General features: G+C 41.4%; 1 protein-coding gene across 7 annotated transcripts in view; it reads right to left on the reverse strand.

Annotated features, from left to right (window-relative positions):
- Nucleotides 1-13,202, reverse strand: part of LOC117406360 (SH3 domain-containing kinase-binding protein 1-like) — a 75,031-nt gene that overhangs the window by 59,822 nt on the left and 2,007 nt on the right. For all 7 annotated transcript variants that reach the window (XM_059030738.1, XM_059030737.1, XM_059030736.1 and 4 more), the window contains exon 2: nucleotides 3,604-3,761. In XM_059030738.1, coding sequence (XP_058886721.1) covers nucleotides 3,604-3,761 — 158 coding nt within the window. The remainder of the gene's footprint in view (nucleotides 1-3,603; nucleotides 3,762-13,202) is intronic.

A 13,202-nucleotide genomic window follows, 5' to 3' on the forward strand; every position in this document is an offset into this window, starting at 1 on the left:
CTGGGAATGCATAGCTATGTAAATCCATTGTAATAACTGGGTAACTGCAGATTATTTATGCACTGATGTAGTAACTAATGGAGGAATGTTAGTGTAATTACATGGCAATGGTCTGTGTTACCATGTAATTTAATGGGTGTGGCCATTCCTATGTAATAACACAGTAGCTATCGTATAAGAGCAAGCAGCCATTGGTAATCACACTGTTATTACAATGTAATTACAAGCCTGGTCATGCAAAGTGCTTCCAAAGATTCTCCAAATTTTGTCCAGACTATTATTTGAGAAGCCTTAACAAAAACTACCCTATAAATAAACAGAAACTCATAAACACAGTTTTGGAGTGCTATGAACTTGAAAAATGTTTGGCTTTAATTTTATGAAGTTTCTTTTAGCCTTTCCCAATAGTAGGGCACATCTTTTGAGTATGCGAGTTATAGTGATAAGACGAGTTATAGTGAATAGCTTTTCATTTCAAAAGGATCCTTTGATACAGTAGCATGCAGGCACTTACCTAGTGGACCTACTAGCAGCTTGTGCTTCCTCACGCCAATTAGAGCGCTCTGGCTGCTGCTGAGAAGCAGGCCATCGTTGTTGCAGCATGGCCTGCCTTTAGACTACAGAACACACACCACAAAACAAACACATTGCTTCTCGGCTTTGCTTCGGCTACGAGTTTGTTCCTACCCTCTGGTGTTTGGTAAATGTTATACCAGTGAGCTTGCAAAGAAGAAGAACAAGAGTCTTGTTTACCACAATTTCCTGCTCACTGCAAATCAAGCTCAGCAGCAGACTTCTGCACGGACCAAATGACATTTCCATACATGAAGTACTTAAAAACAAAACCTGTTTGTAGTTTTGGAAACAGTGATGTCATTATTTTTAGCACCAGTTTCTAATTTTTGTTTACATATATATTGGCATCATGTTCACTCAGCTTCGTTGAATACACTTTCCTCGGCTTGTGTGTTTCATCCCATTGCAGAGTTTCCATTTCATTTCATCCCTCATGATTGGCTACTCCACACCTCAGGGATGGACTCTCCTGGTAGTATGCCACTAACACTATATTATCATGTTCAAAGCTCACGGTCAGCAGTTCCATTGTTCCTTCATGTAAGGTTTGGCGCCCACATGCTGTAAGACAACAGAGAAGCAGAGAACACAACCCCCCCTCCCTCCCCCCCCCCCCCCCGTACATTGAAACAATGAACAGCCTGCATCTAAAAACCTGTGCCAGTCTAGCAATACTGGAGCCCAAATACAAAACAGTCCGAGCTGCAAAATGTACCAAACAGTTCGCCTCAGAACAATCATGAGTCATTGTGATGCAATGTGCTGAGATCAGTAGAAAAAAATTAAATTGTTTCAACAAAAGAGGACAGCATTCTGTGCACACTGCAAGACACACAGAACATGAACAAGGATGGCACTCTCACACTTGCTGAATTACAACAGAGTTTGTTGAACTGGAACCCAGGTCAAAGTTTATTTTCTGCCAGATTTCAACAGCAAACGTCTGGCTTGGTCACAAGCGAATTTGCTGGTCTACTGTACATCTATTAATATACCGGATTCTGCTGAGTCAACACCCCAGTTTGAACAAATCACCTCACCCCAACTTTTAGCTGAAAGTCACAATTTCACCATTAATTTCCGTGTTTTTAATGACTCACATGAATAGAAAAAACTGCCTAGAAGTAGTTGCTGTGTGTATTGAATAATTCTGGGGCAGGGTTATCTTCGGTTCAGATAACGAAGACGTGGAGCGGTTTGGTGGTTTCGGATCAGATGATACAGACTCCTCAGTCTAAATGATTGCACTTTCCTGATACGCTACAATCCATAAAAATGTATAGACACTGCAGGAGCTTGCAACTCAGGCATCATTTTTTGTATTGAACATTGTAATGCTATAGTGCTACTTTGGATGTTCATGTTAATTTCTTACTTGCAGAGATTATGTAAAGCCCTCTATTTCAGTGGTCGGAAATTTTCACGTTTATATATTTTTGGAATGTAGCGACTTTTATTTTAGTGTTTTTCACTTACACATGTGGTTTTTCATGTGGTTTTACACGGGACGCTGCAGCTTTAAAGGTTTTTTTTTTTTTTTCTTTTTTAAATTTAGTCTTTGTCAATTATTTTTATTATTTTCTTCCAGTTTGGAATGGCCAATTATTTTTTTTTAGCCTCAGCTCACCGCTACCACCCCTGCGCTGACTCGGGAGGGCGAAGACGAACACACGCTGTCCTCCGAAGCGTGTGCCGTCAGCCGACTGCTTTTTTTCACACTGCGGACTCACCATGCAGCCACCCAAGAGCTACAGCATCGGAGGACAACGCAGCTTTCAGAGAAGCCCGCAGGCGCCCGGCCAGACTACAGGGGTCGCTGGTGCGCAGTGAGCCAAGGACACCCTGGCCGACCTAAACCCTCCCCCCCTCGCTCGGCCAATTGTGCGCCGCCCCCTGGGAGCTCCCGTCCACGGTCAGCTGTGGAATAGCCTGGACTCGAACCGGCGATGTCCAGGCTATAGAGCGCATACTGCACTCCACGCAGAGCGCCTTTACCAGATGCGCCGCTCGGGAGCCCCAGCAGCTTTAAAGTTTAATGTTTGTTTTGTGAAAATATTTGAAATGACAAAACAGTGGACATACTGCAGCAGTCACTTCTTGATTCTTTATCATGACTGTGTGCTGTGCTCTACCCTTTAAGCATGCCTCATTGTAAACTTAATCTATCGACCTGATGCTAAAAACACTCACTCTGCAATAATGTCTGTTATTTCGCCCATACCTAATTTCGTCAGAATCCGGTACTTTATTATAGGCGGCTGAGGATCTTCCAGCCAATCAGAGCGCATGTTCTGCCTGCTGGGTCACATCAGCGGCACCATATTGAGTTTTTACCAGGCTTTATTCTAAATACTGGTACAGTCTGATGTCACTGGCTTTAAAAAAATATCTATCTATCTACATATATATATATACCTGGGGCACTTCTCGGAACTCCATTAAACTACAAAGTCAGTTTAAAGCGTGACATCACAGCCGGCCACCAACCTCATCCACTTAACAGTATACTCTTGATCAAGCTTTGCCCTCCTCAATACATATAACAATGGACTAATACAACATTGGTTGTGAATAGACAATAATAATAGCTATAGATTATTTTGTACTTGTATATACCTTAAAAAGCAGTATATAATAGCTCTAGCACTGCCAGCGTGTAGACGGGTTATATCAACACTTGGCTCCGTCCCGTCACTTCTACTTGTGCCGATCAAACCTGGGGTCAATTAGAATTATAATTACACTATGGTAACATAAATCAACTCCACACATTAACATGTTAACTGTTCATTCTAAATAACCCAGCTAAATGACTGAATCACAAATAAATGCGTAACTGAACTGTAATCAATCAATCAATAAGATTTAATTACAATTGCAATTACAATTATGCAGATGTGGCAAAACACTGTAGTTTGAATTAATGAGGGATTGCAGGATTATAATTGTGACCCCGCTCTGGCCCTGGTATTCCCCGACACAGACGTATGCTCTCCCCTAACCCTGTAACAGTGCAATTCAACTTACCCTCACGAAGTTGTCTGGAAACAGCCCCCTCTTGCCGTTGGTCTCTCCTTCCCACCAGCCTCCATCGTCCTTCTTGATGTTCGTGATGATGTCGCCCACAGTGATGGTCAGCTCATCGTCATGCTGAGCTTTGTAGTCAAACTCCACTATCGCTTCCACTGGGGGAGGGAGAAGAAACCCAGGGTCACCTCGGGTTACACAGCAGGGTCTCTTACAGGCAGAACCAAACACTGCCCTCCCATTCACAAACAGGCTCTTTATTTCACTGGAGAGTGCGCCCTCGCTTTCCCTTATTTCGGATTGTTCCTGAATTTGGTTCATTCTCACGTACTTTCTCATTTTTTCATTTGAAATTGCCGGCGCTACCGTCAGCCAGAGAGCCCTCGGGTACAGACACTCAGAATACTGAACGTGTAATATTTCGGGATCCCTAATATTGAGTCTCATATTTTATATGTTTTCGTGGTCTCATGAAAAGCTAATAACGAGTTTCACAGCCCAGTTTCGTTTTCTCTTGGCAAACCTGGTCTCAGGACGAGGACGATAGAGAATTAACCACATTGTTTCAGTTAATTAATGTTTACAATATGTTTTTTTGATGTGTCAGATAAACATTATTATTGGATATCTCACCCCTGGAAGAAAATGCCAGCAGAGTGATTTAGATTTAGATTTGCCACTGTTGGGATCATTAAAAAGCAAGTAGCATTACTTTATTTTGTTTGTTACACTTCCACAAGGACCATTTGTGGCAAGCCTCTTGTGCAATGTCTTTCATTAAGACACATACAATTGTTTTGATATTGACCATTAATCACCTGGGGACTGCTTGCAGAGCAATGTTACTGCACAGTGCACACCATTGTCTCTGGATAAACATCATTTTCAGCATCGTATATTACAGCTGTCATATAAAAGACCTCTCCATTTTTGTTTTTGTGGTGACAGTAAAAGGAGCACACAGGTCTACATCGCAGTGCAAAAACATACTGCTGGAAAGAACATTAACTCTGCTTTTGATGGAAATACTTTCATCATCAATGTCTTCTCAGCATGAGTTCCTGAAAACACACTGCTTAACTGTCACAGACGCTATACTCCCACGCGATCTGCATCAGCTTCTTTAAAAGAAATATTCAGTAGAGAGCTCTACAAGACTCTACAACCCCTCCACTTCGACCAGCTCCCTGATCAGCATCTGCTGCTGCTGTTTTATAAATTCTAGGCCGTGTTTAGAAGGAAATTGTGTTGCCTTGCAGAAGCTATGCAGTACTTCACCTAATAGAAAACAAGCCCACTGGTCACTAAACATTGTCAGGGTTATTTCCCACTGCAGTTAGTGGCAGAGATTGTTCTTGCTGGCATCTCTAGAAATGACTGTTCCCGTGACTCTCATGGCTTTAATGCACACAGAGGCACAGAGTCTGTGCTGCTTCCACATACCAGGACCACAGGAGTAGGGAGTCAAGGAGGAGTTTCTGCGCTTTCCATGTATGCATCTACTGTGATGGATCTGCCCAGAACTGTTTCATAGGACAGTGAAGAGCAGTACTGAACACAATGCTTTGGTTTTCAACCTTCCCTTGTTTCTCTCTTTGTTTGTGTATTTACTCTGGCCTCGGGTTCACAAAGCACTGCTGGCACTTAGCATGCTGCTAGCCAGCAAGCTATCTACCTGTTTAAAAAAGAAAACTATAATTTTAAGATAGAACCATAAAGTTTAGTAGAAATCCACTCAGCAAGTCTATATGATTAATGGATAAATGTGTGTGAACAGGATGACATCACTGGTCAGGCTGTATTAACCAGGAAGATACTCAAACACGCAAAAGCTGCAGGTTTAAAAACGCAAATGCGCAAATTAATCACAACTAAAAAACAATAAACAAAACACAGGAACAAAATAAACCGGCATGGTGGCCAAAGTAAACATTCAAACAAAAACTAGATATATTTTAAATACCGCGGTTGTGGACAGAGCCGCCATTTTCACATACACAATACACAAGGCTACAGGCTACACCCCAAAGACATATATAGAAATGAATATATATATATATATATATATATATATATATATATATAATATATATATAGGACTGTATTGGATCTTGTGCACAGCAGCAAGTCAGGACTGGCACGGCAACACATCTTTATCACACAGACTCGCAACAGCGCCAGGGTGCAGGCACACCCGTGTGTACAGTGCAGGGCATCAGATGCACCAGCAATGAAAACAGATGGATAGCAAAGGAGGGGGTGGGGAAGCAACACTGCCCTGACACCTCCCAGCACCACTGGGCTTCTGATGTACAAGATGGTACAGTACACAGCCACACACAACTGCCAATACAGAAATGCAAGTATGGTTTACACATGTGCAATACAATAGGACATTCATGGACTTAAAAAAAACACATAATATACTAGTGCATCTACTTTATAATGTGTGTACACTTTACATTCTTTTGGTTATTAGGGAGAGCATCACCTCTTCAGAGGTGTTTTGCAGTTTTATTTTAAATATATATATTTTTCAAACCTATAGAGAATCTGAGATAATCTTCATACTTCCTGGTCTCCCTGTACCGATCACATACTGTGGCTAAACCAAACAAAGGACAGAACGCGATACACAAAAACACTGTCGAGATGATGGCCAACCCATTTTACAGGGTTGAAAAACTGCAGTCTATACCACGCTGTTTGAGAGTGTACAGAGTCCAGTGATAAGCTAAAACACATCCACGAAATAAATCAATACTGTAAAGAGACCAAGTTCAGACCAGGATGAAGGGTTTAGGGTTTCCTGAAATCAGAGGCGATGTACTGTATTGCTCAACAGCTGCAGGAGTTGTAAAACCAGTGTCAGTTTATTGTGTCTCAGGATACAGGAAACATTATTATTTCTACCCTCAGGAAAGGACTTTTGTCTCCTTTCCTCCTTTCACTGTGTTCCCTGGTTTGGAGTCTCCTTTTGGTCCAGGAGAACAAGGTTTTGCATCCCCCTATAGAATGAACACATTTTGCTTCACAAAGTCGAATGAAACCTGCTGATTAATGTTATGTTAACATACTGAATTATATAGCGCATTGTAGTTTTCCATATACTTCAAGAAAAACTGACAACAATGGAAAAACGTGACACTTCGAAATCTAGCATAAAATACTGTACTACTATTAAGGCTTGCGGTAGACTTTTGCGATATTATTTTGTAGTTTCTTTGATTATATGATGTTAAACAGGGGGATACCCATACGCACCCCTCGCTAGGCCTCGAACACACTTGATCACTGATCACAGCCCGAAAATTCTGGTATAATTCAGTCTTCATTTTTTATTCCCTTTCTTGAAAAAAGCTCACAAAAATGCAGATATTTCTCAACGCCATGCTACTGTATTTGATTCCTGCTCAGACGTGCAGTGTACCCAGTGGGACCCCTGGAATATCCCATTAATGAGTGTTGAACGCGTGCCTTCTCAACACTTTGATCTGAACCTCTAAAGAGCATGCATGTGTTAGCTTGGCTGAACGGCAGTAAATGGTACAAAACTGTCTGAGCTGCAGAATTTTCAGGCCAACTACAATGCAAATTCCTTTAAAAAAAAAAAACATGGACACACAGTAATGTGTAAATTTTGAACTAATATACTAGATTAATAATGCATTAGTTTGTGCAGTACACAAAATACTGAACTACTTTCATTTGATTTATGTTTTGCTGCCTGTTGTACAGTAAAACAATTGTTAAGATACACGTAATAGTGATTCAAATGATAATCTTTTGCAGATAATTGATAATAATAATAATAATAATAATAATAATAATAATAATAATATTTATTTCTTAGCAGACGCCCTTATCCAGGGCGACTTAAAATTGTTACAAGATATCACATTATTTTTACATACAATTACCCATTTATACAGTTGGGTTTTTACTGGAGCAATTTAGGTAAAGTACCTTGCTCAAGGGTACAGCAGCAGTGTCCCATACCAGGGATTGAACCCACAACCCTCTGGTCAAGAGTCCAGAGCCCTAACCACTACTCCACACTGCTGATCATTGATCATTGAAAGGTTTATTATTGTCCATTGTTTTACCATGAAAACCAAAAAAAAATACAGCCGCATATCTGCAACTTTCAGTACGGGAAAATCTCGGCCGCTATCTTTAAGGATTATAGAAACTCAGTACACTGCAGTAAGTAAACAGTTTTGGAAAAAAAATGCGATATTAAGTCTATCAAGGTGTTGTTTTGCAAGCAATGACTTTTGCTTTAACTCTTAAAACTCAGCCCCATTCATTTTGGGGCGCCAGCGCACCGAAGGTTACGCACATATTACTCAGGCATCATAAAAGCCACCTACTGTGGCTTATTTAAAAGATCAGACTCAGGGCTTTCCACAGACGTATTCAGTGTGTGTATGCGGTACTCCTAGCCGGAACTACGATCGCCTGAAGTTAAGCCTCTCATCATGTGACAGAGTTCACAGCGTAGGTTTCGTTTTGAGTCTATTGCTCCGTCATTGTAGCAGCTAGACTAAGGGGCGGTATCGTTGGAAAGCTTAGAAGCTCAGCTCCCCTCACATGTTCATTTCATACTGAGGTTCAATGGCGTTTTTTTTTGTTTTTTTTTTGTTTTTTTTAGCCATCTTCTCATCAGGCAATGGCAAAAGCAATGGACAGTGCTCTGTCACAGTGATGAACAACTGTAGGTCTCCTGAAAGCAACATTTTATATTAAAGCAACACCAGTGTGAATGATGATGCAGTAAAATATATATCGTTTTTTTTATATGCAAAAGTGCTTTTTCTTTTGCCATTCCCCCCTAAAATTTTGGAATCCCCCCCATTGGCTGCAGCATCGGGGGGAAATCCCCCCCAGCACACAAAAATGAAATTCAAGCCCTGGTTAAATGATCATTTGAACTCATTATGCAACATACAAGCAGTCAGTCTGGACCCTGATATGTATCGTGATACTGTACATATCGTAAGAGGACCTACATATCGCAATACTTATTGTATCGTGACATTAACGTATCACTACACCCTTACTGCTCAGCACACAAGAACAGGCACTCAGCATGTTAAAAAGCTCTCAGAGACTGAGCCTGGTTACTCATTAGTTAAAGATGAAACTGCTGTTGTTGAATGACATGCCTGTAAAAAGTACCTGCAGTCACCTACTTTCACAGTATCTGCAATAGCGTATGTGCAGGGTTTCATATCACTGGGTCTAGTGGTTCTGAAGAGATACTGCAGGCCAGACAGAACATGGCTCTGGGAAATATCACCACGGTATAAAAAATGAATTTCAAACATCGATCTTGTATAGCTTCAATGCTATACACAGTAAAAAAAGAAAATGTGTTTGTTTGTTTGTTTGTTTTTTTCACTTTCCCTAGCAACAGAATTGATTCCATTTCAACACTGAAGCAATAGAAGACATGACCAGTGACAGCAAACAACTTCTAAAGGAACAGAAAGGTCAAACAAGAAGATACTGGCATCGGAAAGCGTTTTACTCTGCTATTAAGATCATATAAAAAACATTTTTTAAATAAACGAAACGGGCACCAGACTGATCAAAAGGTAAAGAAAACAATAGGTGCAGAAGGAACACTATCTAAAATAAATACACATGGAATTCACATAAAGAGGAGGTGCTCTACCCTGATTTTAAACTTGATAGGAAGCTTCTTATTCATTTATTCAATATTTGAATCCAATCATTTTAATTTAGCCTGGATGGAAATAAGTCTCCTACTGCATAGCAGTTTTGCCTCTTCCAGGTTTTACTGCAAGCTGGATTTGCCAAAGCGTACAGGTAATAAGGTCATTATTAAACTCATAGTAAAACCAGAAATGGATCAAACTGCTAAGCAATGGGAGTCTTATTTCCATCCTTGTTTTGTTTCAATAGAATGTAGTTGCCAGTGGAATCCCCCCGCTGTGGGGAACTGCAGTGAGGTGGAGTGGCTGGGGCAGGAGCTGTAGACACCGCTTAATAAACTCTCAGACTGATGAGGAAGCTGACATTTACCAACAGAGAGCCCGGCTGCAGGAGCAGGGGCAGCAGTCACCAGCGGCAGCTCTGTCTCAAAGGTCTTCCTCTAGTGATTCTGTAATGATGTCAGCTATGACAGGGTCAGCAACCTTTCCTGACAGGACTGCACACAGCAACAACATGCAGCACTGTGCAGCAATCGACTGCCTCAAATATACTGAAACACACACACATTTCAAATAAATTACTGACGTGTTATTGTGTACCGCCCTAATGTGTATATAGGATAAACTGTGAACATATACCGAATATTAAAAAGTTATATTCATGTTTTCCCCATATAAAGCAATGGAAAAAAGACTGAAAAAATGTTCAATGTAATATATATTGATTGTGTGTCCAATACTACTTTTTTTCAGTTATTTTCAATATTTCATGCATGAAAGTGTTAAACAGCCCATGAGTTTGTGAGCAGAGTCCACGGTGCATCTGTAACCTGCTGCTTTGAAGCATGCAATAATGTAACTGAACTTCAAGAGTGTGGACATCTACTGTACACTATCAGTGGCATCTAATTACACTAGATTGCAATTCTGATTAAATGCAATTGCTTGGCCTAGTGCAGCAATGTGATCTAGCAGATATGTTTGTTTTTTTTAATCAACTGGAAAAAACAGGAAGGGGCTTCAGAGACTAACTTCAGAACAGACAAGAGCTTCTCACCAGACTTTATACAGTATAGTGTGCTTCAATCAGGTACAATCCAGCCCGTCTCTCTTGAAGCAGGGCATGCAGAGGCACTGTTATACAGTACAGTGTGCTCCAGCCCGTCTCTCTTGAAGCAGGGCATGCAGAGGCACTGTTATACAGTACAGTGTGCTCCAGCCCGTCTCTCTTGAAGCAGGGCACGCAGAGGCACTGTTATACAGCACAGTGTGCTCCAGCCCGTCTCTCTTGAAGCAGGGCACGCAGAGGCACTGTTATACAGTACAGTGTGCTCCAGCCCATCTCTCTTGAAGCAGGGCACGCAGAGGCACTGTTATACAGTACAGTGTGCTCCAGCCCGTCTCTCTTGAAGCAGGGCACGCAGAGGCACTGTTATACAGTACAGTGTGCTCCAGCCCGTCTCTCTTGAAGCAGGGCACGGAGAGGCACTGTTATACAGTACAGTGTGCTGCAGCCCGTCTCTCTTCAAGCAGGGCACGCAGAGGCACTGTGCAGCTCAGTCTGTCAACCTCATACTGTACTCTATCACACTCAGAGATGAAAGGGAGATAAGCACTGCATCGTAGAGGCCGCTGGTCTACTCGTTTAAAGAAAGTCTGCAAGTAGATTTCAAATGAACACACTGCACTGTACAGCACACGTCTCAAATACCTCTCAATAAAAATACTATTTTTGAAACAACGGGTTTAAGCATTTAAACTCATCATGTATTTCTATTTTTATTTAGTCTGTAACTTTCTAAATTATTCACAGATGAGCTCAGCTTGCATATTTGAACTACTGCTGTCATCAGACAAGTGGGGATGTGCGATCACACTGTACCTACACAGTATATACTATAAATAGTTTTAAACAACTGGTGATCACTGTGAAATAACAGAAAGTCTGTCTCCCCCTTAATGGGGTGGACAGAAAAAGAAGTTTATCAGACTCCAGGTAGGACTTTTAATCCACCACCTGAGGTCTACTTAGAGCTGGTGTTTCAAAACAAATATCTACTCATGCTGCAGTACTTACAGTACGGCAGACCACTGTGGACAGCACTGCTGCCCTGTAACACTTTACTACAGTACTGCTGCTGCAATGGTAAACCATACAATCTAGAACCAACCACGACAGCTGTATGCGCAAGAACATTTTGTGAATATATTAAAAAAAAACAACAACATTATAATATGACCACACAACACAGAAGGAAGAAGAGTACAGAGAAAAGTACGACAACGTCAAGTACAACCCTTCTGGGTCAAAAAAGGCATGATCTAAAAAGGTTAACCACTTTACCTAAAATAACAGCGGGAACAGAGGTCTGGCAGCTACGTTGACTAGGGAAGGAATTGAGAGTGCACAGCAGTGCAGCTCTGCAGTTAAAGACTACAAGTCAATTAACCCAGTGGGTTCTCTGTTATTCAAGTTTTTTTGCACTGTAATTTCACAGTTTTCCACTGGTTTATGAATTTATTATAGTTTTAACATTGCAATGCCATGTTTTTAAATTTGCATTACCGTACCTCTCTGAGCTTTACAATGCTTGCCTATGCTTTATTACACGTTGCAGAGCTTTTATTATGAGAAATAAGGGCGAACGGTTATTATAATAAAGGGGGAACTATATAGGGCAGCCATATTCAGGTCCGCCTCTTAGCGTAATTCTCAGCATATACTAGAAGAACGTGTGTGTGCTGCGCAGGTTGTGTGTTCTATACAACTGTGGTGTTTCTGATAGGACAGTATACAAGAGGCGCTCATTATACAAGGGTAAGCCAGGACTGATGCTTCCCTGCAGTCATTCTAAATGCTCAGTGCATCCCTGTCCATTATAGCAACAGTGCAGACCCCAGCAGAGGCAAAGCCTGCCCTGCACTCCACTCAGTGCAACCCCACACGCATTCTTTTTTTAAATAACCTTCCACAAAATGTGCTACTTTATGGCAACAGTTTTGTGTTCATTTTTAATATGTAACTGCTGCACAACAGCAGTCTAATACTTCCTAGCGACGTCAGTTCTAGTTCCTGCTGTAGCAACATCGAAAGGCATTGTACCAACGTCAAAACAAAAAGACAATTTTCAAGGCTGTTTGGAGCACTGAAAAGAATGTCATTGCGGGTGAGAACCGGGCTGTGATTATATTCTACAGAGTACTATAAAGCACTTTTAACACATTCACAGAGCTGTGTACAGTATATCCCAGTACATCTACAGCAATTCCCATCTTCACATTTAGTTATTGATTGCCATAGCGTTAATTATGCGTGCCTCAGATGATCACTTAAAACAGGAAGCTGTTTCACACTTAAATGTAGGGAAGTGACTTATTTTCCCCTGGAGGAATTAGGTTTCAATGCATTGTTGGCAATACAAGATAGTGAAGTGAAGCCATCAGGGGGTATAGGTAAAGAAGAAGCTCTCAGACATGAGCTGAGCAGTGCAGCACTGCTATTCTGTTAAACTTCACACACTGCAGGTTACCATACTGTAGCTCTCAAATGCACCGGCAACAATAGAAAGCCATTAAGTTCAGAATCAGATGACTTGTAAAAGCATTCAAAGCCCCCGGGGCTAGCCGAGTGACTACAGCCACTGCAGTACACAGTAACAAGCTCAGACTCAAGTCCTGTATTTCACATTCCAATGGAGAACATTTGAAAGCCTGTCAAGAAGATCCCGATTTGTGTCAGCGTGTCTAGGCTGTGCGCACTGCTCTTTCCATGTCCTGATGCTTCTGTTTCACCAGCTTTCTGCAGGAGATGCCATCCACACTCCTGCACCCCATGGCAGGCTGGTCTCCCAGATAAATACACTGGCACATGGATCAATTTCGCTTTCTACTCATCAACAGAAACAAAGTCCGGTTTTG

Source organism: Acipenser ruthenus, chromosome 9 (genome assembly GCF_902713425.1).
Source record: "Acipenser ruthenus chromosome 9, fAciRut3.2 maternal haplotype, whole genome shotgun sequence".
Classification (NCBI taxonomy): Eukaryota; Metazoa; Chordata; class Actinopteri; order Acipenseriformes; family Acipenseridae; genus Acipenser; species Acipenser ruthenus.